General features: G+C 40.7%; 2 protein-coding genes across 2 annotated transcripts; one reads left to right on the forward strand and one right to left on the reverse strand.

The window, feature by feature from the left end:
• Positions 1–230: 230 nt before the first annotated feature.
• On the reverse strand, positions 231–20912 carry fyna (FYN proto-oncogene, Src family tyrosine kinase a). The gene is made up of 12 exons (XM_034207388.1): positions 20746–20912; positions 13566–13822; positions 10116–10212; positions 8601–8699; positions 8285–8388; positions 7823–7972; positions 7058–7222; positions 6256–6435; positions 5770–5846; positions 4670–4823; positions 3001–3132; positions 231–1812 (listed from the first exon to the last, which is right to left on the reverse strand). The coding sequence occupies exons 2-12, from the start codon at positions 13810–13812 to the stop codon at positions 1604–1606; spliced, it is 1614 nt and encodes a 537-aa protein (XP_034063279.1). The 5' UTR covers positions 13813–13822; positions 20746–20912; the 3' UTR covers positions 231–1603.
• Positions 20913–24165: 3253 nt separating this feature from the next.
• On the forward strand, positions 24166–26854 carry marcksb (myristoylated alanine-rich protein kinase C substrate b). The gene is made up of 2 exons (XM_034207403.1): positions 24166–24554; positions 25562–26854. Exons 1-2 carry the CDS (start codon positions 24459–24461, stop codon positions 26120–26122), a joined length of 657 nt encoding a protein of 218 aa, XP_034063294.1. The 5' UTR covers positions 24166–24458; the 3' UTR covers positions 26123–26854.
• Positions 26855–27015: the final 161 nt, after the last annotated feature.

A 27015-nucleotide genomic window follows, 5' to 3' on the forward strand; every position in this document is an offset into this window, starting at 1 on the left:
AAATACATATTAATTCACTTTAAAGTTAACAGCCCAGCAAGAGATGTGCATGTACTCCAAGCCTTAGGGTAAACCACATATCTCACCTCACTTATTGTGTGATTGATATCTGCTGTCAGTCTCCCCCTGGCTCTGCATATTTCCTTGACAAAAGCTAGATGACAGGCAAGTATTAAAACAACTTGCTCAAAAGTGTTAAGGGCTAATTGTTTTTAAGTGTTCCACAGGACGATGGTGGCAAGATTGTTTATTTCAAAACCAGAGGTGTACAAGTAACAGACAGAGACAATAAATAATGCAGAGACCAAAAACATGTTTCGTAGATCTACTGAATTAGAGCAAACATAGTGATACAAAATCTACTACTTGCTCGCTTTTCTGACCGTGAAAAGCAACTTAAATACGCACAGAAAAGGTGTATTGTCCTGGAATGCACACAGAGAGAAGTTTGACACTTGAGGATGAGAGGAATGTCATCCAGAGCTGCAGATTTCCCTGGAAAGGTCACAGTATTATGTAATCTTAACGACACATAACACTGGCCGAAATGTTTAGCCAAAATAATACAGTGAAATAAACACGTTTGGTCTCAAACGACATGTTATTTTAAGATACACATTATGGAGGGACAAACAAAGGTCACTTCCTTCATTCCCTTCATGTAGGTGGCAGTTTGTTTGTTTGCCGCTGAAGCGAAAAAGGACAAGAATTCTTACACAGCTGGCAGCCATACGATAATGCAACATACATTTTAAAATATTGCCAGTATAATAAGCAGTCAGCCAAACAATGGTTGCAGTTTAAGAGAGGAAGTCCGCCTCCTTTTCAACTACAAGAAGCTGAACTAAAAGTCACCTTAAGTCGATCTATTAATCATTGGCTGAAGCTGAAATGCGATGAATGCACTTAATATTAGTGCAGATGCCATACAGGTTTGGGTGGAAGAGTCCATGATGCACTAAGTTAGTGTGTAGAAAGCATAAAGGCATTCTCTTACAATATAAGAATATTACTAAACATGAAAAGGCAAGAACAGGTGTTATAGTACATCTAAGTTCCTTGAGAAGAGGAGAGCAGTATCGTTATATTCACCTCGTAAAAAAGGTCAGTGGACTCCCAAAGAACATTTTCTGAGATGCTTCGGTCCACGATGTCTAACTACCATTCCTACATTCCTATTAAGTCACGATTTGATACCAAATGTGAGCTTCACACAATTTGTCTACGAGCTGAAATCTGAAATTACTTTGACCTCGGATTAAAAAAAAAATCCACACATTTCCAAAATATCAAAAGTAATATAAAATGAAACATAAAAGAGATAAGTAAACAAGCAATTTATATTTACACTACGTACAGGTTCACGACACGACTCATCTCCATCATCCATTGCAGTCATTTTTAACTCCCAGCACCCCCTCCCACCCCTCCAAATATCCTCAGATTTGATAGTCAGTGTGCCGTCAGAGCAGCAGCTTGGAAGTCAAGAAGTCAGTCAATGAGCTTTGAATTGTAACAGCCACAGGATGAGAGAGAAGAGGTGGAGTGGGGCCCCCCCCTGGTGGAGAGCCGGTGGGATGACATGAGATGAGAGCAGTGGCGCTCAGAGGTTGTCCCCCGGCTGGTACTGAGGCTCAGTGGCAGTGAAGTAGTCCTCCAAAAAGGCCTGCAGGTACTCGAAGGTGGGCCTCTCCTCGGGGTCTTTCTTCCAGCACTGCACCATCAGCTCGTGCAGAGAGGGGGGGCAGTCCTGCGGGCACGGCATCCGGTAGCCCCGCTCCACCTGCTCCAGCACCTCGCGGTTGTTCATGCCTGGAAAGAGGAACACGGAGAAATGAAGGCAATGGAATAATAAGTATCTCACATCACGGTCTCACTTTTTGGGTTTTCTTTTATGAGCTCTTTTATTTAAATAATTAAATTGTATGAGGTTATTGCATTAACAGGAAGCAACTGCGACTGAAAGAATATTGCTTTTATTTGACTTTTTAATGGTTATTTCATTTTTCTTTTATAAGAAGGGGCAGGTAAAATAAGATTTTCTTCTCCCTGCTCCTTTCCACCATGCGCTCTAAAAACAATAACCAGTATAAGTGTACATGTTTTGTAAAGTGTAGATGTTTTGTTTTGAAATAACTGCCATGTGTGGAATAAACAAATACATAAATAAATAACAGAAACAGCTGAAATAACAGATTTTTGCCATGTGTTTCTATTTTATTGTTCTTATTTTAATCACTTACTTTATTGTAATTTGTTATTTTATTAACTTAGTTTTTATTTAATACTGTTTTACTAGTATTAGTGTTTTTATAGCTTTTATTATATTTTAGTTTTCCGTTATTTTCACGGTCAATCCTAAAGGTCAACAATCAACTTCCATGCTAGGATGAACTCAGAAATGAATCTCATAAGAAGTAAGTTGAGCATGAGTACGATTGGATTTTTGAGACCGTTAAATGTCTGCGTCCTAAAACGAAATGCTGACAATGTAATGTTATAAATCTTATAACATTAGATTGCCAGCATAAACATAACATTTCGTCGTGAGTTGATAAATTGCATTTGATGGTTAAGGCTTCTTCTAGTTCATAGAGATCAACTTCCACTTTACTGCAGGTTTAATCATCCAGAGAAATAGAAAAACATGTGTGGGTGTGCGGGAGCATGTATTTAAACGGTTGGAAATAAGAGCTTTTTCTTAACTTGTGTTATTCTGTTACTCATTCAAATGCATATAATGTCAGTTTAATGTCAGAATGTGTATAGCAGATAAACAAGAACACTGTCATTTCACATGTTTTCACACTCGTCAGGGAACATTGCTCTGCATAATGCACAATATGACATTATGCAACATGCCGCTCTTTTTTTAGAATACAGATCCATGGCTAGTCTCAGCAGACTCAAACACTCTCACGCACTCTGCATTAATCAAATATGAGCAATAATCTGGAGTTGGGATGAGATTACATAACCCACAGAGCTGCAGACCCTCACCTGGATACGGCACTCGGCCCTTGGTTACCAGCTCCGTCAGCAGGATGCCAAACGACCACACGTCCGACTTGATGGTGAATTTCCCGTAGAGAGCCGCCTCAGGAGCGGTCCATTTTATTGGGAACTTTGCGCCTAAAAGAAATGTAGATACTGGATGTTAAACTGCTGCAACATTTTTGTCCTTTCACTGTTGTCTTTCCAGCTGAGAGAAATAACCTTTACCAAAACCCAAAGAGTAAGTAGGCCAGTCTCCTCTGTGTGAATGTATCCCTTTATCTGTGATATCATTAGTGCAGAGACACGAGGACATGATAACATCCCACCAGGGAAAAAGCGGAACAATTCCATTATCTCTCTCCATCTGATTTTGCACTTGGCCCAAATTGCAAAAATGTAAACCGTGAGTGACTGAAAATGATGACAGAGTGACTAACGGAGTCTGGAAGTCCTCCTGATGTTACAGATCCCTCGCCCTTCTAATGAGATAAACAGCGACAGATGGACTTTTAGGTAGAACATGAGCTCTGGCTTAAATCCTGCACTGAACCCTAGTATAGGTTTGATATTCTGTTGTATTTGTGCCTCGCTGCAACCACATGTGCTTCTGTTTTCCACTGGTGTCACCGTGTATGTGTGTGCGTGTGCGTGTGTGTGTGTGTGTGTGTGTGTGTGTGTGTGTGTGTGTGTGTGTGTGTGTGTGTGTGTGTGTGTGTGTAAAATGTATCATGGAATTAACTAATGGAATTAACTAATGGAATAAGTCATCTGCCAGCTCGCCAACTTTTTCCTCTGGCGTTGAGGTTTTGAAAAAAATCCTGTGGTTGAGGACTAAGGGAACACTACAGAACAAATTCATCTCTATTCCAACAAAGACCTGCAAAAAAACGTTGCTGCCGGTTAATGCAACTGTAAGGTATTGCTTACTTGGAAGGAATTTATACATCACTAAATTAGAACATGCTACACAAGTAGTATAATCAGTAGTTATTAGTTGTTTTTAGATATTTATAGTTACACAGTTCCTCAATTAAATACACATTAGCTTTAAGCTTGCTCATAAATATGTAAAAGCGGTAGTAATATGTTATATAATTGACTGATTTGATTCACAGCCATATTCTGTTATGAGTTATAAGGAGCGTCAAAGATCTTTATGAATGTTTTATTCGCAATTACAGATAATGATATCACTGAGAAGTTCCAATCACACTTATTCTAAATATCTGAGCATTATGTCTGTGTTTTGTATGCAAACTTACAGCAATTGCATCCTAGTGGTTTGTAAAGTAACTTATGTTCCACTATGTGAATGGCCATCGTCGTAAGACACACAATTCTCCATGTAGGCATGCATAAACAAACTGACATTTACGAAGTATAGGCAGTTACCTTAAATATAGTGTTTGGCCTACAGTCCTACACTGACTTCCTGTTTACATATAAGTTTGCATTTGATTGGACCCTGGTATAGATGTTTTCTAGCAACCGAATCACCAAGTGGTTACAAGCTTAAACATTCTTTAGATTTCAACAAGGCAACCCCATTTAGTAAATCACTAGTTTGGAACCGGCAAGTTCTTGTTTAGGAAGAACCCAGGGATGATTTGACACAAAAACTTGAATTCTCTTAAAGCTGGTGCAGCCCAACCCACTGAACCCAGTGACCCACCTTGTCTTGCTGTGTATTCATTGTCCTCGATGAGCCTGGCCAGACCGAAGTCAGCGATCTTACACACAAGACTTTCTCCGACAAGGATGTTGGCGGAGCGCAGGTCTCTGTGGATGTAGTTCATCCTCTCAATGTATGCCATGCCTGCTGCCACCTGGGGAATGGAGTTATTTTTTACAATGAACATCATATCAGAGTTTCAAGGTGATTTGATGTGTGCTAAGCAAGATTTGAATGTAGATTTACAGCTATTTTACGAGCCTAAAACTATTATTACTGCCTCGTGCTTGAATGCCTCCGTCAAACAGTCAAGTAGATGTTTACATCTGTATCTGTCCACAACGTCAGCTTCATGTCCTCATCCTTTTATCCTATTAGATATTTGTGGAAAATATTCATAATTAACATATGATTCAGAGAGTTAGAACAGTGACCTTGACCTCCAAGTTCTCCGAGTCCAACATGACGTTTTTGCCAAATTTAAAAGAAATTCCCTCAAGGCCTTCCTGGAATTACGTGTTCACAAGAATACGGACGAACGCAAACAAACACAATGCCTCCGGCTGCAACTGTCTACTAAAAATAATAAAAGGGACTGAAATGAAAGGGGAATACAACGGACCTGAAAAGCCATAGATGTGCCATATTTGACAAATAAAATCCATTATCAGATATGATTACTTATTGACCCTCGGAGAATCATGAGTCACAGCTTCAAAATGGAATAAATGCAGCAACTGAGTGCACTTACAATAAGGTTTAATTACTAAATGTAGATACTTTAGTCCAATTGCTTTAAGAATAAAAGTGTCCCAGACCAGTCAGACTGCTAAGTAACAATGTGCTAAATCTACACTCTTGAAAAACTGCCATTTTGGCCTGCTGAGATGAGGGTTAGCCTAATGAATCTGTAGACATTGGCAGTACATCAGGATGGAAATGGCTGCAAATGGGCAACACTTATAAGCTTAAATGAATACATTGGTACCAGCTGGATAAGGTTAAAGCGAATAAGCTCTCAGAAAAAGAAAATCGCCTCAGAGTGTTTTGGTAACAAATCCAGCGTGTACAGCATCAAGATTTCATGTTCAGTGGCGTACCTGAGCTGCCATGTCCACGAGATTTGGTAGCTTGAGGGCTCGTCCTTCTCCATCTTTAAGGAAGTCAAGCAAACTCCCTAAAGAAACAGATAGAAACGAGTTAGGAGGATCTGTCGTCTTGTATTGTCTTTATCTGCCAGATCTTGACTCAAGATTTGGATCAAACTGAAGTAAGACATTGTAGCGAAAATCAATTCTGGGATTCCTGCCACATGTCGCACTTGGCTCAGTCTTTATTTGTCAGTTATTGCTGTGGTAACTGAAGATCTCTGTTTTCATCAACATAACTCCTGTACAACCACTAGTTATGTTTGTATCACTGATATTAGATGTGTGTTTATAACAGTATGCACATGCTATGAAGTAGGACACATACTGTACTGTCAGTGCAGATCCATAAATGATGCACACACTGTGTAGGTGTATGCACAGATGCATGTTTGTAATATTCATAGTGTTTAAGTGTCAGTTGAAAATAGCATCTACCTTTGCACATGTACTCGGTGACGATGTAGATGGGCTCCTCGGACACCACGGCGTAGAGCTGCACCAGCTTGTCGTGTCGGAGCTTCTTCATGATCTGAGCCTCCTCCAGGAAGGACTCGGGCGACATGGTGCCGGGCTTCAGAGTCTTCACCGCCACCTTGGTGGTGCCGTTCCACGTGCCTGAGCGTGGGAAAAAAAGAGATACAATTATTAATCATCTTGAAAAATTACGATTCCAGTTTCTCCAACTTATTTTCTTTTCTAGGCTCTTTTAACACATTTTTACAATCATAGTACAAAAAGAAGAGGTGAAAATAAATAAAAAATACATGCACATCTAACATTGAGTTACATAATGCTTTTCTGGGCTTAAGTTAAGCTCGGAAGGAGACCAATAAGGTGCTTTGAGTTGAAAACTTCTATGATATGACTTTATCTGTGTTTATGTTACTTACAACCTTTGTGGTATTCCCAACATCTAACAATAACCCAATATGGGAAAATGTAGTTTTACTGAACTCAACTAAAACATCACGTTTTTTTTTAAGGTCCATACAAACTAAAGCAGAAATCCGGAGAATTTAAAATGTCTTATTCTAGTCCAAATGGTCACTGAGTTTTAACAGATGAAAACTCCTGAATGATATCACTAAAAGCAAACACCCCTCCCTGTGGGGAACATTACATAACTGGGTGTTAGTTTTGAATGATCCAACACACGCAGTATGTTTCTCGAAAACAGTGCTCCCAGCTGTCCAAAATTGTAATTTTTGCCAAAAGAGAACGCCAAAAAGATACGCACCCATCCAGACCTCCCCAAACTGGCCGTTGCCGAGACGTTTGATGAGCTGCAGCGACTCGCGAGTGATCTCCCACACGTCTTTGGTTTTGACGGACAGGTCGGTGAGACGAGGCATGCCTTTGTGGCACGGTATGATCAGGCGGCAGCATAGCCCCGCAGCCCTGGCTGAACCAACCAAATAACATTGTCATTTTAAAGGGGACCTATTATGCAAAATCCACTTTTTCTTGTCTTCTATACACAAACATGTGTCCCCTCTGTGTAAAGAGACTCTGAAAGTTTCAGGAAAAAAGATTCGCTCACTTTTTGTCCTGATCCATTTCTATAAAAACCTGTCTGAAAATGAGCTGATCAGATTTTGGCCACTTTATGATGTCATAACGATTTTTTGGCTTGTGTAACCATTAGCCAATCACCAACCAAGGTAAACCCCCCCCCCCCCCCCCACCTTATCACCTGAATCTCTAGAGCACCATTGTGTTCTTTTTAACCAAATATCTCTCAGAGGGGCTCCTTATTTTCATCTAAAGTAACAGACAGAGAATCAGCACTTTGGAAACAGGGCTGAAACAGAGGGGATTATGGGATGCTAAAATGCATGATCTGTTTGGTATTTGGAGCCAAACACTTCAGAGGCATGTTTTGAATATATCTGAGACCTATAATATATTGATGAAAAACAGTATAATAGGGGAACTTTAAGGGAAGGATCTATCATGACTTTACGTTTATGTACATCTTCCATAACTGTGGCGAGAGTCTCACCAGAGTAGTGCTGCACCAGCTGCTGAAGCGTCTCAAACTGGGCTCTGGTGGTGATGTAGTAACCTCCACTGTCCAGCTTACGAATCTTATAGTGTTTGACGTGGTCTCCCTTGATGTCATCCCAGTCCTGGATGGAGAGGGAGTAGGCCCCTGGAGCAGAGACAACATTATTAAGAAATAATTAATGGTTTCAAGTCGACTAGAGCAAATCTCCGGTGAGTGTGTAAAAGATTTAGGGCAATGAAAATGGAGCACTTACATAGTTAATGACATAATATTAAACTGAACTCTAAAATGCAATGTTGGTGTAATATTCTATTTTGTTTGTCTATAAATAAACAGCTTGCACTGCCACATTCATGTCATGTAAAGGGTTCCTAAATATGTATCCGTTTGTTTATATTCTGTGTGTTTCCCAAACTTTAAAGTATTTAACATGTTAGCATATTCGATGAGGATTACCTTTGGTTGTTTCACTCTCACGGATGAGGAAAGTGCCTCTGGCGTTGCCGTTGGAGAGCAGCTGCCTCTCTGCATCCTTTCGGCCTAATTTCCCAAAATACCAGCTGCAGGGAAAAAGAGAAATAATCAAAATATGGTTAGTAATATTTGATTAAATACTTTTTTCAATACTATATCTTCTATTTTTACTCTAAGTGCCGCTATGCCACAGTTATAAAAAGACCGTGAGATGAGCTCTCAAATATTTATGATATATTCTCTACTGAGGAAGCTGTACTGCTGTGTGCTCATATACAAAATAAAAAGTTGTACTCACTCCTCAGCTTGGATTGAGTCCACTGGAGCGACGTAATTGCTGGGAATGTAACCAGTTCCACCTGTAGTGAGAGAACGAGCCTCCCACCAGTCACCCTCACTGAGGAGAGGAGAATAAAAAGGGAGATGGAGGTTGGAATAAAGCCATCAAACATTTACACATTATGCAGGCAGGCAAACAAAGACACTCAGAAGCGGATCAGATGTATTGGTTGTGTTGTTTTGAGAGCTGATGAAAGAGCACATAAAACAAACTACAAAACAAGTTGTTGTTCTGCTGCGCTGGCCCCTGAAGCTGCAGTGATTTATCTCTACAAAGTCGGACTGAAATCTGAGTCATCCCCTAATTTATGATATAGGCTTAGTTTGTCGGGGGAAATCTTACTTCTTCCTTCTCTCTGTCTATACCTGTGTACTCTCATGTTCCGATTAACCCAGCTTCCCCAAATGTCTTTCTTTTTGGTGTCTATATACGCCGGGATCCGGAGTCATGGATGATCCTGCGGTCCTGTGTCCTGCATCGCGAGCCCTGGATCTTGAGTCGTGGCTGTGGTCCTGGATCATAGGTCCTGGATGGATATCCTTGTGGATTCATCTTCCTATTATACACACATGCATTTCCAAACATTTGGACTACCTATGTTGTAAATGTATTAACTTTTCAATGTACACACGGCATCTATTGCACGTCTGTCCGTCCTGGGAGAGGGATCCCTCCTCTGTTGCTCTCCCTGAGGTTTCTCCCATTTTTCCCTTTAAACTGTGGGTTTTCTCCGGAAGTTTTTCCTTGTACGATGTGAGGGTCTAAGGACAGAGGGTGTCGTATTGTCATACTGATATTCTGTACAAACTGTGAAGTCCACTGAGACAAATGTAACATTTGTGAAATTGGGCTATATAAATAAACATTGATTGATTGATGTCAAAAGGGAGAACTAAGGTCTTAAGAATGTGATATGGTTTGGGTCAGATTTTTGTAAGGCGACACCATCATAACACCAGCTCTCAGATGTCAGTGTCAGTCAACACTGCTATGGGAAGTGTCCACCCTGGAGCTCATAAAGAGTTTCCACAAATATGTTTTATCCTCTTGTAAAATGGGGAAATAGATAGAGTCATAGTATATATAGAAGTTTATATGTACTCTCAGAAAAAAAATTTCTTTACACGATAAGGATAGGATAGTTACCAAATGACAGGGTCTAAAAACACGCCACACCACATATGTATTGTTTTTAAAGCACAGCAATCCTGCCACTATTTCTACACCACAATTGTGACAATCCATATTTCACTTCTAAAATGCAAACCATCAGAAAGCTATCATTAAAACAAAGAGTCTCAACATGCAAAACAACCTCTATAAGCCGGGTCAAGGCTACTGAGTCATGTTTCCTTTGTCTGTGCTTATGAAACACCATTTCAGCAGCATTCAGACAGGACAGACAAAAAATAGAGAGTGGGGAAAGAACGACCGCCTCCCTTTATGCGGTCATGCAGATGTTTCCACACTTACGTGCTGTTGAGGATCTGGAACCTCTCCCCCTTTCTGAAGCTGAGGTCATCCTCGGTCCTGGCTTCATAGTCGTAAAGGGCCACAAACAGAGTCACCCCTGCAGGGATAACAACGTGACATTTTGGTAGTTAGAGCTAGCAGAGGTGAATTGTTTAGATGCAGTATTATGTTGGGACTCTCACTGTGGTTGTTATGTTGCGTTTGTTCATCTGTTTCCCACATGGGCTTCTCGGTTATGTTATGCAATGGCAATATAAATCACTGCCCTCTTCATTTATTTTTTGCAGCCCATCTGCTGCTTTTATTTTAACTCCTAATTCTCATATTTATTTTATTATTTTCTACACATGTCCATTATATATATCTACTTTGACAGAGAAACGTTCTAGATGATTGTATCTCTTATTTCACTGCGTCCTATAGAACATTTTTATTTTAATGATTTTTAGCTCACTTTTTTGGTTTTACAGTCTTTTTCAAAGTTTGATAAAGCCACTGTACATGCTCAACACCAAATGGCATACATACACAGTTTAGCAGCCTAAGAGACTCATATTTCCCTCGCGAGTTGGGTGCAGACGAAAACAGAGTTAAAAGAAGAGCAAATATTGAAGCTATATTTGTCACGTGACCTCTATCGGCAGGATATGTAAATTAGCAACCATTAGCTTAGAGTCGTGCCCCTAAGCAAGTTTATAAGCTTAATACATGCCACGGTTTAAAAATAAAACATTTACCATACAATTAAAGCCGGTTCAACATGCAAATGCATCGAAGTCTGCCTTCAAGCATTATAAGACAGAGCTTCCTCTAGGAACAGTTAACGCTGCCAAGGACTATATGAGGGAGGCCAATCAAATGTATCTGATGTGATTTGAAATGGCCTTGGACTCCCTGTATCTCCTAATAAGCTTGAGACTGTAAAATGATTTCATTTTCTGATTTGATCTAAATCGTTTCTGGACACACAGTGCTGCAATAAAACCTTGTGTGTTTCCTTTTAAATGCAGTGACCTCCAAAATAAACCCTACAATGACCGAAGGGCTCACTGTGTCACAGTCGAACATGTTGATAACTTCACAAAGGGGTCACATGAGGATTTCCCCCGTGCTAGTTAACAAACTCAAATGTTAATGTTGTTTACTGTTGCCTCCTGGAGAACTCTTTTTCATTTATACATGCTGGCGGTGCACTCCACAGATGCAGAGTGTTTGTCTGTGCTAGAGAAAAATGCCCAGAGTAATTTACATCAAAGCAGGAGATGCTGTTGATTTATGCATCACACATTACATATATCTTAAAAATCTCAAGTAAGAGAGTGTAAAGCAGATTTCACCACTATTCAGCACAATGCCTGATCTTTCTGGTCGTGAAAGTGCTTCAAAGAGCAATTTAGGTCACTGTTTCTTTTCCATTAGCTTTCAGACAGTGGACATTCATCTTCTGTAGAAACGAGAACAATCGCACCACCAGAGTATCACCACACACAGGAGGAATCATGTATTTACTATAGGACGAAGAAAGAGTTCAAAAATATTTTTACATTTGAAATTCCAACCTTGCTCTGCAACCATTAATGAATGCTAGTCAGTTAACATAGCAGACATTAGACTTTTTATTCAATATTGGACGAGGGCCAGACAGTGAGTGGTTTTCAGAGCAGTCTACAGATGTTTACAACTGATGCCCCGGCCACACGAGGACGAAAACGGCTAAACGCATAGGATTAACGCAAACGCAAAAAAGCTTCCGTCCACACGCAATAGTCATCCGGATAGTGTCTGTCCACACGAGACAGCTCCGTTTAGCTCCAACCGCTGGAGAAGCTGCAGTACATATGCAGGAGCCTGTACGTGGCGCTATAACTTCCTCCACAAAAGCAGCGAAGAAGCATGGTTGTCATGGTTGCCCTTCTGTTTATTCTCCGAGGTGGGGGCCGAGGGAACCGGGCAGAGTTTTTCGCCAGTCAACGTGTATTAAAGTTTAAATCTTCCGACAAAATTATAAAAGTGCCGGTCAAAGGTCTTCTTTGTTATTTATTGAGCTTTAAAACAAATGAATAACGAATCTATATAATATAATAATAAAATACACGGAGCCTCTCTTTTTCCTCCCTCTCTTTGGACAGCGACAGTGTCTGTCTCATGCAGCAGCTGATCCAGTAATGAGTGACCCGGCCGACAGTAAAAATAAACATATTTATAACTAGTTTAGGTAGTTTGAGAGGTGTCTCCGTCCTGTCAGATTAGACTTCACTCGCGTTTATGTCCATATCGAGAGAAAGATAAATAATCTGAATTCAGTGTGCAGTTTACTTTGACGCGGGGGTGAGCAGCAGAGGTGGGGAGAGGCGGGGCTATTGCCTCATCATTATCAGAAAATGATCGTATAGGGCGTACACACGGAGCCGTTGGACCCCCCAGAGCGTTGCGTATACCGTTCTATCCACCTTGGGACCCGTTATCGTTACCGCAGTAGTTTAGTGCCGTATTCGGTCGTCCTCGTGTGGCCGAACGGTCTATATGACACTAAACAGTAACGCAAACGACCGTTTTCGTCCTCGTGTGGGCATTAGATCAACATTTCATTTCTCTTTTAATTGCTGTGTTTGAAATGTGACCCTATTTTAATGACAGCAACATATTTCAGAATTACAATGTCATCTTCTCTTAAAGGAACAGTGTGACATGTTGGGGAATACACTTTCTTGCAGAGAGTAAGAGTTCAATAACTCTTATGTGTGTAAATCAAATATGATAATACAAGCAGCAGGCAGACAGTTAGCCTAGCTTAGCATAAAGACCAGTAAATGAAGGAAATAGATCTGCTAAAAAGTATTTTACCTCAAAAACCTTATTTGTTTCTAACACATTGACAGAAGATTTTACATTGTGGCAATAATGCTCAATAATAAACAGATAGTTTGGCATGAAAAAAGTATCACAAGATATATTTTCAAAACAGCAACAGCCTTTAAAATCTGTACCCCCTAAACCAGTGCTACTCAAAGTGTGGTCCGCAGACCACTGGTGGTCCGTGAGCGCCCCCTAGTGGTCCGTGAGTATATTGGTAACATTTCACATTTGAAATAAATACATTTATTTCAGTTTTCCGCACTCTCGCGGGAATATCTCCGCAGTGGAGCAAGGTTACGTTTCACTTTCGATTGCATGATATAGCCCAGCGCAACACCTTCATCACACATGTTGCCACTTGTTTGTACCATTATCAGGCGATTTGTAATCTGTTCTAGAAAAACGGTGTGTTTTTTTATATTTGTGGAGTCAGGTGGTCCGCGAGTGTTTTTTTATTGGTTAAGTGGTCCTTGGTATGAAAAAGTTTGAGAAACACTGCCCTAAACCCTATTAGTTACTAAACAGCTGCCTTGTATTCAGACCAATTTACATGCTCTACTACAGACTCGTTTAAAAAAGCTCCTTGAACCTCACCTGTTCCTCCTCGAGACCGAAGCGTGCCAGACTGCGAGGACGTGTGGACCCCTCCGAACACGGTCACCCCCTGCGAGGCGCCGGTGTGGAAGTTGTTGTAGTTGGGGATGGTGTTGACCCCGAAGCTGGGGTAGTGCTGCGGCGTGGGGTCGGACCCATAGCGGTACCCCGAGTTGTGCGAGATGCTGGTCTCCCGGTCATCGGTGAGTTTTGCTGCTTCTTTGTCCTTACATTGCACACAGCCCATTCTCTCCTTTCTGTGGGTGGAGAGAGAAAGAGAGGAAATTAGTACTGGGTGAAATAATAGCTCAAAAGCCGTCTCCATTGGGGAAATTATGATTCAATATTCCATTATTTCAGAGCTTCCTCTGAGGGTTACAGAAAGCCGTATGAAAAATCTTTCAATTAGGCTGAAATTAAACACGATAGTTTAAACTCCATTACTAATTATACTTAGGCACATAACGGGACAGAGATGCAGTGTATGAATAATGTAAACACTGTAAATATGTGTACAGATACTCTATGCTGAGAATATCCACACTATAAAATAATTTACCAGCTCTACTTATCATGGTTTAATTTTCCATCTTGTTGCACCACCACACTTTTAGGAAGAGTTTACAACCAGCCATTGCATTTACAAGTTGGCACGCACTTTATTTTTGTTTTCTCTAAAAGTAGCCACACAGCCAACTAAAGATTCAGTTAGGCTCTTAACAGTAAACCACTCGCAGACTTTACACTGAGTCCCATGTTTATTATCCCATGACAGGGGCTGGCCTCAGTAAAGCAAACCAGTTTCTGTAATGGGTAAGGCAATCTGCTTTGCCAATTTAAAAAAAAAGAGCCTTACCATCTTTATAAGACCTAGTTAAACTAATGCACATTTCAGCTCACCAAGCCCCCCTTTAAGCCCTGCAAGCTCACAGAGCCGGGGAGAGGAGGAGAGTGCAGACAGACTGTTGTCTTTTATCAGCGCTAGAGGCCAGCTGAGTTTTAATTGGAAACACACTTGTTTACAGTCGCTGTGCATGGGTGGAGGGGGTGCTGGGGGCAAACACCTGGGCGGCAGGAGACTGAGGAGGAGGGAAACAAAGCTTTTGACCTCAGCTAAAAGATTCAGATCCACATTAACAGAAGAGCTAGGTGGTGTCTCTCTTCTGTCAAGAGGGATTTATACAACAAGAAGTATAATCATCTTTTGAAAAAGGTTTTTACCAATGATAGGGACAAAATAGTAGGTTTTGGACAAGTGAAAATTCCAAATATGTTATACAACAATACCCAGCAGCAGCATCACACACAGAGTAAAGATGATTTTAGAGGAAACAGTTTCAGCTAGAAGAATCTCTTTGTATCTCATTATTGAAGATTAAGAGATGAATCAATTCATCAATTAAAAGAAAGAAAGACAAGACAATTCTTTTGAGCATTATTATGTTGTTTGGCACTTCAATTGTGTAAATTCCCTGGTTTTCATGTTTTCTTTGAGATTGAACTAAATGTGTTCCGTTTTGGACAACAAGGCATTTCAAGATGTAACTTTGGACAAATGTGAGCTGACTGCTGACATTTTGTGCACCAAACATTGACAGTGTTGCAAACCAATAAAATGTATAAACACTATCTTTCTTTTAGGAGACTATACTGCAGTTTGAAGCCCAAATGAGCTGGAGTAGGAGGCATGTCCTGAAGGACACCAGAGCTTAAGCTACAAAATATATGACTGGATTCCTTCGGACCTTTTTTACATTTACAAGCCAGAAACCCAAATGCCAACTTCAGAAAAAAGTGCAAACAGATGTGTCACTTGCTTCACAGAGCCAGCACTGCAACAGGCAAAGTTAAGTGTTGTTGAAGACTTACATCTCGCACGAGTATTTCCCTTTTTCAAGCAAGCAACTCATATTTAAGACAAGGGGAAAATAAAAAAGGGTGTGCTCACATTTGTCATGTCAAAAGGTCCATGATGCTTTGTTATCCTTAGTCTTGATGACCGCTGCCACAGCAATAAGAAATAGTGTTTCCTCCTGCTCACATGCACGAACAGTAATGCAAGTAAAAATCACAGAAATAACCACCATGCGTCCCAAATACAGAATTCTCCTCCTGTGCACAGAAAGACTCTTTAGTTTCTCCAGTCCTATATTTTCTCCATACTACTTAACTAACAGAAGAATGGAGCCACCGCAGAGAGGAGGAAAATCATTTGATTCATTACTGCCAATGAAACCCCATAAATACCCAGAAGAAGAAACCAGCCCAGCAGTAGCATTACAGCATGAGCCCAGAGACCAAAGCTGTGGGACCAAAGACTCATAAGGAGCTGATTCTCTCGTAATCCTTAAAATAACAAATAATCTTCTTTAACTTCTTCCATCTTCTGGTATTTACCGCACAACTCTCTACGGTGCAGCCGGTATATTAAAAGTATAGATCCACCTTAAAACAAATGTTAAGCCTACAATTTTCATTAAGAGGAAAGACTCTCGGAAAACAGTAGAAATGAAAAGGTGAAGCTTGTCATATCGTCAATGTGACAAGCTGTCAAACTATATATCAATAAGTCAAGGAGATATTGCAAAAACTAACCCACAGACATCTAGTGCTGATCAGCCGATGAAAACAGGGTTAGTAACTTATTAAAATCTGTGACAGCTTTGGTGGAGAATTGCACAAGCATGGACATATCAACTGGAGTGACTGCGACACCACGGGTCTGCTTTCTGGTGGATTTTCTCTTTAACTGGAGTGATTGAAATGAAAATAGCACCGCATCCACTCCTGGAGGGATCAGAGTAAATGAGGGGAGATCTCACGTCGCCGTGTTGCCTTCAGGGATTATAAAATTCCTCCTGCTCTTGAAGTAAAAAGACTGTAGCTTTAACATGTCTGTAACTATTCTGCTGCATAGAATATAGGCCATCTTGTACTGTTTATACATATGTTCCCTAGTATTTTGTTTTTGTGTAGTAAACTTTTGCACATGGACATCTGTGTGTACGTTGAGTTGAAGTTGCTCGATGAGAGCTTTAAAAAAATCTTTGGACATAACAAACGATATATATCAAGTTTAGCTTGAGAGCAACAGGCAGATGTATCACATTTTCAAAATAACATAAGAGTTTCAGAAGCATTCATCACTGACTTTCAGATCCAAAGGACGACCACTCTCTGTTATTCAATTACACGCATGAAAAGGCACTGTGGATCATATCAAAATGTCAAGACAAAGCTCTGCAACGTAGTGATTTTAGGTGCGTTTCAGGGACACTAAACACATACTAGACTGCTCCACGCCTGACCTGCGGCTCAACTTTCTCCCCCCCAAAAAAGCAGATGATGGCATCACTGCCGCGGGGTTTGTTCCTTTCCGTGGCACAGCTTGGGTATAGCATGACCACCTCACCCTGCAAGAACGCACATAACGCTGTTTTCAGACCCAAATGAACAGCTTGCCTCCGAGAAGACCACACTGCCATGATAAGGAAGCTCCAGTGGGGACGGGATCGTAGCTATGTGGTGTGTTGTAACAGTTATTGGCAAAAAGGCAGAGACGTGGAAGAGTGGGAGGACTTGACTTTAACACGCTATCAAATTTAAAGTCCTCCTCTTGATTGGCTCAAGATGTAGTAGTCTGAAATATGACTTTAATGTCCAGCCATATCTGTTTGAAAGTATCTCAAAACTGTCAAGACAAGATTCCTTCACATCAGGAAGTGACTTCTTTTTTTTTTAAATTAAGGTACAAATTGTTTTCTGAACAGAAATGAACTGAATAGGGCCAGTACAAATCAGTGCATCAGTCAAAGCTGATGGGATCAACTGGATTTACATTTGCTGACAGTTTTTTTTATGCTGTGTTAATCATCTGTAGTAAAAACAGAGGAGCTGGGAGCCATAATGAGATACTAGGCCATTAAGTAAGGCTGAGAGATCAATATGTGAAATTAAAAGGACAGACATGTCCGGGTCACACAGCGTGACTGATGAATGACACAGGAGATAGACAGACAGGCCGAAGAAACAGACATATGCGCTGGCTTGAAAAGACAATGCATGTCAGGACTGAAAATGTAATAACGGGCACTGGTGTTGATTTATTGTAGAGATTAGGTAGTCAACCCCTTAGTTGTCAACAGCCAAAAATCAGCAACATTTTCCAATGAATAATTTGAATGGTTCAACATCATTTTCCAACCTTTTTGGGTTGTTTCTTATACATGCTGTAAAAAACAAATGTGTCCTTTGGTGATCTGAAATCAAATCCACCCTTTTCAAGCTTGATTAATTAATCGTTTTGTCTTTAAAATATTGTTGTTTTTAAATGGCCATTCCTCATTTCAAAAAACGAATTGTTTTTATTTGAATACCAGCTCAAATCCCATAACATATCATAAAGAAAAACAGCTTATTCTCATATTTGTTAAGAAGCTAGAATAGCGAAAATGTCATCACTTTGCTTGAAAAACAACTGAAAAGATTAAAAACAATAGGTACGCTCTCAGCTCAAAAATTGAAAAACAACAGTTGGAAATTTGACTTACAAATTAAGCTCAACTGTTCCCTACATCTTAGAATGCCGTCATTATTTAACCTCATGAATTTGCAAATCTCTCCAGAATACAATCATTTTGCAATTCAGCCCAGCCTCTAACAAGACAGCTCTGTTTAATTTGAAACGTGGGGTCCCTTTACACTCATGACACAAAACAAGGTCAACCCTCCCACAGCCCTCCTACTGAAGCCACGCTCGCAACGACCTTATTCAACTCCTAAAAATCAACTTTCTGTTCATTCAACAAAGAATTGACGTAAAAGAAGTTAATTTTCTCTTGTGTGACATTTGAATGCGTATAAAACTCTCTCCTGTGTTTGCTGGACTCAGTACAACTCAGACAATCTCCTCCTTATGGCAGTCATTCTCTGAATAGTTACAACATTTTCTTGTAAGACAACTGAGTTCATTCAGTTTATCAACAACAAGACAATGGCCACAGTTCACCCTGCTACAAGATTATCAGCACAACAGCATGCAGTGTTGAGGCTTTCAAAGCATTCTTCTCATACTGAATGAACAGAGGTGGTTATAAAAACCCACAGCTGAGCTTCATACAGTACGTACGCGTGGGTTTAAGCCTTGACTGTGTTTTGGTGTCACAATGTTCACATTAAGTATGTTGAGTCATGTTGTTAAATCACTGAGCACATTGTAAAGGCCCATTCAGTCAGTGAGATTGGTGACTGGTTGATGAATATTTACCAAATGAGAAAAGGGCAAATTAGAATAACATGAACGTTTCTCTTTTTCCAGAAACAGGAGCAGATTCTTGCTGCTTCTGCCTGTCAGTCTGAACTGGGGGGTTTAAAACGTTTTTTTCCAGATCTGGTGCCAGTGAAGGGCAATGGTCGGTGTAAGAATACACTGGAAATATTGATGTGGTGGGTCTACAGAAATGGAGGTTAGAAGTTTTCTGAATAACACTTGCGTTTAAAAAAAGAGAACTGAGGACGAGCCAGAAGAATTCATACACATCACGCACGACAGTTGTGTAGTCATTCATGGACCAATGACAGGCTGGATACTGAAAGCTTCAGGCTGCAGATCCACACACAGCTAACTTATTGCACATGGATAGAACCGAGGCTTTAGCCCCCAGCTACACACTGTGTACACCAGCCATGGTGTTTGCCAACAAGATGGATGGATGCACCTCCAGACACATCAGATAACCCGATTAGGACAGCTTTAATTGTGCTGAAAATAGCTGATTCAATCAGTTTGTAAAAAACAGTGTTACTAGTATCTATTTTGGGAGTTTTTCGAATGAAACACTTATCTTATAGACTTTTTATTTACCTATCTCTTAATGGTTTATTTTCTTATAGATGCTATGCGCTTCCAACCAATTTTCATTCAATTGGTCCAGTTGTTTTCCCAAAATACTGCTGACAAACACACAAACCGAAGTAAATACGGGTAACAATGAATCTGCCAATAAGATTTTTTCGAGGGGTTGCATTTTCTGATTAATAGTGCAAAATATCACAAATCAAGAACACAGTCACTTTTGAGAAGCACATTTCTTAAATAATTCCTCTATTATCAAACAGGTGCCCAATTGATTTATGTTCATCATCTAATTGATAATTAAACTAACTGTTGCAGCTTCAACTGAAAATCAGCATTAGCTGGTGTGGCTGTTTGTGTGACATTTGTTGACCTATAGATAGACAGTCACACAACTACTTGATATGTTGTTAATGAGTACATGTTGCTTTAACCAAGTAATTAATTAACCCCTTACTGGGTCAAATGAAACGCCTTTGTGGAGACATACTTAATTTAAACCTAAAATCAGTCACAATTAGTGGCTTATACTCCAGTGTGCCTCATAAGTAGGCTAAACTGTATGGACAGAGAGGGCCTGAAGGGGAGTATATGGTCCATTAACCATAATATGCAACTCCTTTCATTCAAAATTCATACACATCACGCACGACAGTTGTGTAGTCATTCATGGACCAAATGACAGGCTGGATACTGAAAGCTTCAGGCTGCAGACCCACACACAGCTAACTTATTGCACATGGATAGAACCGAGGCTTTAGCCCCCAGCTACACACTGTGTACACCAGCCATGGTGTTTGCCAACAAGATGGATGGATGCACCTCCAGACACATCAGATAACCCGATTAGGACAGCTTTAATTGGGTATTAAACAGCGCGGCAATGCAATTGGCTTTAATCATAGCACAATTATTTTGGGGTGAATCAATAGGAGGCTGTCTGGAGGCCATTGTGGCGTTCATCGTGTGAATGGCCTCAGTGGTCAGCTATGCTCTGCAGCGCATCCATCCCTGCTGCAACACAGAGCTCCCTCTCCACAATCACAGCACTGCAAAACATCCACAATTACGAGACCACCACCTCTCTCTGTGATTTGACCCCCTCTAAAGGCAACGCTTCCCGTCAAATATATGCACGTTTATCTGCAGGACGACTAGAGGGAATACTGGCAGTATTGCAGCGACCCACAATGTGTTATTTATCTCCTCTGCTCTCTCTTTCACCGAGATGAATTCATCTCGCAGTCCACAGCGCAAAATAGGGGACTAGGCGGGTGCACCAATTGAAATTCTACACAGAAAGATAAAAAACAAAGGCGTGCTTACCGCAGAAAATCAGATTAATCCATCGGAGTTTCCAGAGGGACTTTCGTGCGGGAGTTCGCAGATATTGTTCTACTCTCTGTGAGTGTTTTTCCTTCGCATTGAGAGAGAATCGCGGTCCTCCCTGCCCGATTCAGGAGCTGCTCTCGCCGCCGTGCGTACAGATGATGACGAAGGCGAACAGTCAAGTTCACAACAATAAAATGCACCGCTGCTGGTTTGTCCTTTCAAAATAAAGCTGTTGTTCTAATGTCATTGTAATGTGAAAACAACAATACAGAGTGTCAAACAAACATGAATTCACTTATCTGATCCTGCATGAGCATCATTATGTCAAGAAAGACCGGTATATGATTTGTAAATGACTTAGTTCCGTGCTTTTATTTTGATCTGCAAATAGTGCTTTGTTTTCCGCTAGGGCTCTGGTTTTCCGGTTTATCTCTTGACGTCTTGACGTCGTGTGATTGCGTGCAGCTGATGCGGATCCACGCAGAAAAAGGGCTGTGATTGACAGCGCTCTCCTCCAATAACAAATTACAATGCATAGTGGGACGCCCCTTCGTTTTTCAGAAGACTAAATAACAAAGCATGATGAGCAAATTAGAGCCTTCTTCATACTCTCAGTGAAAGTATTTAAATGGGAATAAGAAACACACAGATCAGCATACAGATAATAAAACACTAATAAGTCTTACATTTTTTTAAATAGGAACCAAAACCCCTTTTCATAAATCTTTGGGTCAAGCCTTCGTGAATTAGTTGTATTCAAACTAAAATCCTTAACAGGTAATATTCCTCTTTGCCTGTAGGGAAGCTCATGAGATCAATATCATGTTGTTGTTTTTTGTTGGAACCTGCTTGAAATAAGAAAACAGCATCACCTGTATTTATATTTTATCAGCAATATTGAACCCCTCAGAGAGAGATTTAGGTGCAAATACAACATGTCTTGCAAAAAAAAATGGAATAAAAATCCTAATCCATATTATAATGTTTTGGATATACAAACTAAATGTAAATCTGTTCAAGAATGTGATTATGAAGCACACTGCTGACCTCTGACCCCCGATAACTTAAAGGTATGGTAGGTAAGTCACTCAGAAACACTTTTTGTTATATTCCATGGAATGCTCTTCACATCCCGATAGCAATGAATCAATTAAATGCTTTGACAATAAATATATACAAATATTTCATCTGTGGAAGCCGTGGCGCTGTAAAAAGCTAGTCCAATTATCTGCCTCGGCCCGTGGCAGATAATTGGAGTCTGAAGCTGAAGGAAGGGGCAGATTTCTTTCGGTTTTGTACTTTCAAATTCTAGCTTACTCGAGCTGGTTTCTCCATTCTTACCTACCTCTACCTTTAACATCCAGTTTTGAAGCGGTTTCAACACTGATCAGGCTTCAATAAACCAAACATGCACTTATTTAGCTGACTGAAAAAGCATGTGGCTCTTTTTGTAGTCTGTCAGAAAGTAGTGAAAAATGTCAGTTTCCATTGGTACAAAATCAACTGTCCAAAACTGAAGACAATACATTTATAGTGATATACAACATAAAAGCTTGATAAAATAAAGTAGTTTTTTTTCACTTTTACTTTCAAAAGTTAGGTCTTTTGTTGTTATTGAAATATATATATATAGACATGTTATTCATTGGGATAAACGATAAACCCCTTGAGATGCACCATCTCGTTTTCAAGGGGGTCCCGAAATAAATGAGGGACATGTTATGGAAACTTATTTTTTTTTGTGTTTTAGCTTTAGTGGTAGAGTTTACTCAACTTAAAAAAATCACTCTGTGGATTCTCTTTTTAAAGTTTTAGATTGTTATGTCATATCTTTCTATTGCTATTGACAAATAAACAGATGATTTATATATTTTTTGTTTCACTAGTGTAAAAAAGAAATGCATGTTGTTAACAAATGTACTTTAAAGGGACACAGTTTCTTTTCCTAACGTTATATAGGCGACAGTTGATTGGACTCAACTGAGTCTTATAATAAAAAAACTGTGTAGTGGGAGTTTTTGGCACCCGAAGAAACTAAAAGGCAGGAAAGTGAGAATTGTAATGAATACCTTTCGCATGTTTAAGATGTTGTGTGGATTTGTGCCTTTGTTTCATTTCACACACACTGAACACACACAGGCTGCTTTAAGATCCTGATGCTGTTCAGTATCTTCCTGACAGGTGAAGTCTTTATGTCTGAATGTCTGGCCTGCATGGTGCTTTGTGCCCTGCTGGCTTTGTCCCCTGGTTTACATATTCATGGCAGCTCAGCATAATAATTACAGCTTTGCATGTAATCAGAAGATCACAACAATGAGCGTGGCCTAGTTAGCTTGATGAGGGCGGGTGAAAGAAGTCACCCTAATCCTCAAACTGTTGTCTGCACTGTTTTGAACTCACTCTCACCCACTTCTCCAAAACACAGGAGTCATGGTCGCTAAAAGCCCTCGACGTGCAGTCTCTTCCTTGGAGCCATTTTGGACTGGTAACCATGGAGATGTGGGTCATGCAGTGATGGCAGAGAGGAGACTTGTGGCTGGTGGTGGAGTCAGAGGACTGCAGGCTGCTGGAGAAGAGGGCCATAAACTCTCATTATATCTGGGTCACTGGGATGCTCCAGCTGCAACCAGCAGACAAGACGCTATTATGCAAGAAGAGGGACGAGGGATGTTGTGGGCACAGGGGCTTATAGTTACAGGGCACGTCTGTCTATCGAGCGAGGCATATGTCAGGAGGGTGCGTAATGATATGACATGAGACCAGCTGAGCTGTGCTTTCTCAGAAACATGCTGTTGTTTTTGCACTCGCATGTCTTCAGTTGGGACAAACAACTTCTTCCATATTATTTGTTTCAGCACAAGTAATACATTTAACTCTACATGTATTTTTTTATCTGTTAAACATCAAATAATGTTTTATGATATATCATTGCATATTGTACCCTATATTAATGTACATATCTTTTTTTTTAAGGCAATTGCTCATGAAACCTGCTGTATAATGAAATACAAGAATGGCCAGAAATTGTACAGGGAAGACTAAATATTTCTTAATACATAAATTGAATGTCATATACATGTAAAGCATAACATTGGCCTTTTTATGTGTTTTATGTAACCATTATTGTTAATTATAGTATGGGATTATCCACTATTTATGAGATATCACCTCCTTGAAACCAGCCTGCAGTTGAATCTGTTGATAGTGTAAAGCTTCATGAAATCTCAGTCGTTATTTCAGTCATATACAATCAAGTTTCTGCACCAGAAAGTGAATATAAGAGCAAGTTGTTGGCCATGTTGTTGTGTCTCCTATTGTCCATGGCCCCCACTCCATGACCCCCCTCCACTCGTTGGATCCCGGACTTGTGATTGGTGTAGACGGGCTGGCTTTGTCGTCATAGCCCCAGTGCCCATTCATCAGTGGACTTGGGCGTTGTACTCCGCATCTCATTTGCGGCGGGGCCAATTTCTCCATTTACAAACTCCGCTCGAGAAAAAATTGAAAGAATTCCCGTTTCTTTTACATCTTTGCCACAATTCTTGCAGGTTCTCTCTCGTCCCTCTGCGGTCACTTCGGTTTCGGGCTGATCCACCGGTATCGGTTGTAGAAGGAGTTGCCGGCGCTTGACTTGAATTGTTGGGGAGGAAGCTTGCGGTCTTTGTTCATTCATTTGATCGGTTGGGTTCCTTTGTTGCACCAAAAGCATGGGAGCACAAATCTCCAAAACCGCTGGAAAAGAGGAAGCTGCGGTGGAAAAGCCAGCAGAAGGTGCAGCCGTTGCAGCAAAGACGAACGGACAGGTATATATTTTAATTATTTAAGTCTCAATTGCTCCGGGGGAATTTTGTCTGGTTTTAGCAATGTGTTGAGTCAATGGCGTGCTCCATGTTCCCTGTAGCGCATCCCCACGCTCACCGGCATTCAGGGAAAGTGGCCACATGTATCCATTTTCACCAGCGAAAGCATTGTTACAAAATCATGTGCTTTTTAACGCAACGTTGATTCAAATTGATGCATTTTCTTTTTTAGCTGCTTTAAATTCATACAGGCATATTATTTAATTATTTTTTATATATAGGCTATAGCCATATATCAGGCCGCACATCTAATTTGTTGAGTGTGTATTTCACCAGGTCGAAATTGACATTTTTTGATTTATCACAATAATTTTGACGGGGCTTTGGTTTCTAAAACATTGCGGCTGTTTTGGTATTCTTTTGGTTGAGATGTGTGCAGCGGGGGTTTGTGGGCGCTCTCACTGTGGCATGGCCATTTTAAAAAAAACGATACCACGCCTTTGTTGCCAGATTCAAGAAAGGAGCCACGTTTTTGTGCCAACACTAACCTGTAAATCAACCAATTGTTTGAAAAAAACACAGAGTTGAACGGTGGGAATATATCTCAATTAAAATAACACACAATGGTTTATTAAAAAAGTCATTAAAATAAGGCTTAAAGTCACACAATTCCTATATTGTATCCTGTGTCTCCACACTGAACACCACCTGGCGGGAGCCGGCGGTACTGCAGTCTAGCAGACTAGCCTACTGCTGAAAACCACAGATCTGTCGTCACTCTCCTAGTAACAGATGTTACTGCAGTTTTAGGGCTTTTTCCTATTGGTTAGTCCTTGCATTTGATTCAATTCCACAGCATGCCAGATTTTGCAGGTGGTATTCTTGCACACACATTCTCTTATGTAGGCCAGAATTGGCCTAAGATGCATGATTACAGATGAACAAACTCCTTTTTCCTTAAATAACATGGAAAGGTTCACAAATGACAGTTTCATTCTCTTTCCTTCCAGGAGAATGGCCACGCCAAGACCAATGGGGATGCCTCTCCAGCTACAGAGGAGGCCAACAAAGCTGATGTTCAGGCCAACGGCAGCACTCCCACTGAGGAGGCGCCAAAAGAAGAGATTGGCGAGAAAGTAGAAGTTGCAGAGGCCAGCGGCGAGAAGGAGCCTGCCGCCACAAACGGAGAGGCTTCTGCCAAGCCGGAGGAAGGCACTCCGTCCAGCGAGGATGGCAAGCAGAAGAAAAAGCGTTTCTCCTTCAAGAAACCCTCCTTCAAGCTCAGCGGCTTCTCATTCAAGAAGACCAAGAAAGAGTCTGAGGAGGCAACAGAGGAAGAAGCCGCAGCAGCAGAACCAGCCGAAGGAGAGAAGGCGGCATCTGAGGAGGCAGCCGCTGAGGAGGCCAAACCAGCCGAGGCTGCAGCTGAGGAGGGAGCCAAGGAGGCTGCAGCTGAGGAGCCGAAAGCTGAGGAGGTGAAGGCAGAAGAACCTGCAGCAGAGGAGAAACCAGCGGAGGCTTCACCCGCTGAGCCAGAGACGGCAGCCAGTCCAGAGGCCGCCGCTGAGTAATCCTACTGAGCCAGACACCGGAATGAAGGAGCCCGTCTGAAGGAATGCGAGGACTTGTCTAAAACCAGGGATTTTTTTTTGTTCATTTTTGTTGGTGTTTGTTTACTATTCTGCAACCATCTCATCCATAATGACTGCAAGGTCCTTGGCAGTGACGAACAGGAGGTGTACTGGAGAGTGTGCTGCTTCCTCACTGCTCATTGGTGCTTGCATGTGTGACGTTGGCCGTGTGTGAAAGTGCGAATGTGGGTGTGAATGTTTTTTTTCCTACATGACACCATGACTTTGTTGACACGTTGCTGAATTTGACATATTTTATCAAAGTATTTGGTGCTGGGCAATTGGATGTAGCAGCTAAAGCTGTGTCTGCAAGATTTGACACATTGTGATATTTAAAGGGAAAGTCCTAAACCAAGTCTTAAATGTTGTCTTTGCAGTGCACAGTTGTTTACAACTCTTAGAAATGCGACGCTCCTGTGGACACAACCATTCCTGAATTAAGTAGATATAGTTAACTGTCAAAACAATAGATGCTCATCACTTTCCATTAGATACCACCATTTCAGAACTCTGTAGTAATGCACGTTGTATAGACTTTGATATTACTGGTTTTATGACTGAGATGTACCTAAATGACTGAAGTTTTTAACAGATTACCCATTGTAAATGAAGTTTTTCTTGTTTTTCACCATTTGTAAGATTGAATAAAATTGGGAGATGTTTTAAGCAAAATTTGCGTCAAGCTGTAATGACTTCAACACCACTTAATTTCTACACTACAAAGCACACATAGGGGCTTGGGTGCAATTTTTATATGGCATAATTTATTTTGTATATAATGAGTCATCGCCATATTCAATATGGAATGCAACATTGCCTAAACTGATTATAGT

Source organism: Gymnodraco acuticeps, unplaced genomic scaffold, assembly GCF_902827175.1.
Source record: "Gymnodraco acuticeps unplaced genomic scaffold, fGymAcu1.1, whole genome shotgun sequence".
Taxonomy (NCBI): Eukaryota; Metazoa; Chordata; class Actinopteri; order Perciformes; family Bathydraconidae; genus Gymnodraco; species Gymnodraco acuticeps.

Bases quoted from the DNA above. Each gene is read 5' to 3' on its own strand.
- fyna (XM_034207388.1), bottom strand. From the start codon at position 13,812: ATGGGCTGTGTGCAATGTAAGGACAAAGAAGCAGCAAAACTCACCGAT. The intron at 7,223-7,822 runs GTGAGACTCTCG...TGGTTGGTTCAG, and splicing joins GCTGGTGCAGCACTACTCTG to CCAGGGCTGCGGGGCTATGC. The intron at 6,436-7,057 runs GTGCGTATCTTT...TCCCACGCTCAG, and splicing joins GTTTGGGGAGGTCTGGATGG to GCACGTGGAACGGCACCACC.
- marcksb (XM_034207403.1), top strand. From the start codon at position 24,459: ATGGGAGCACAAATCTCCAAAACCGCTGGAAAAGAGGAAGCTGCGGTG. The intron at 24,555-25,561 runs GTATATATTTTA...CTTTCCTTCCAG, and splicing joins CAGCAAAGACGAACGGACAG to GAGAATGGCCACGCCAAGAC.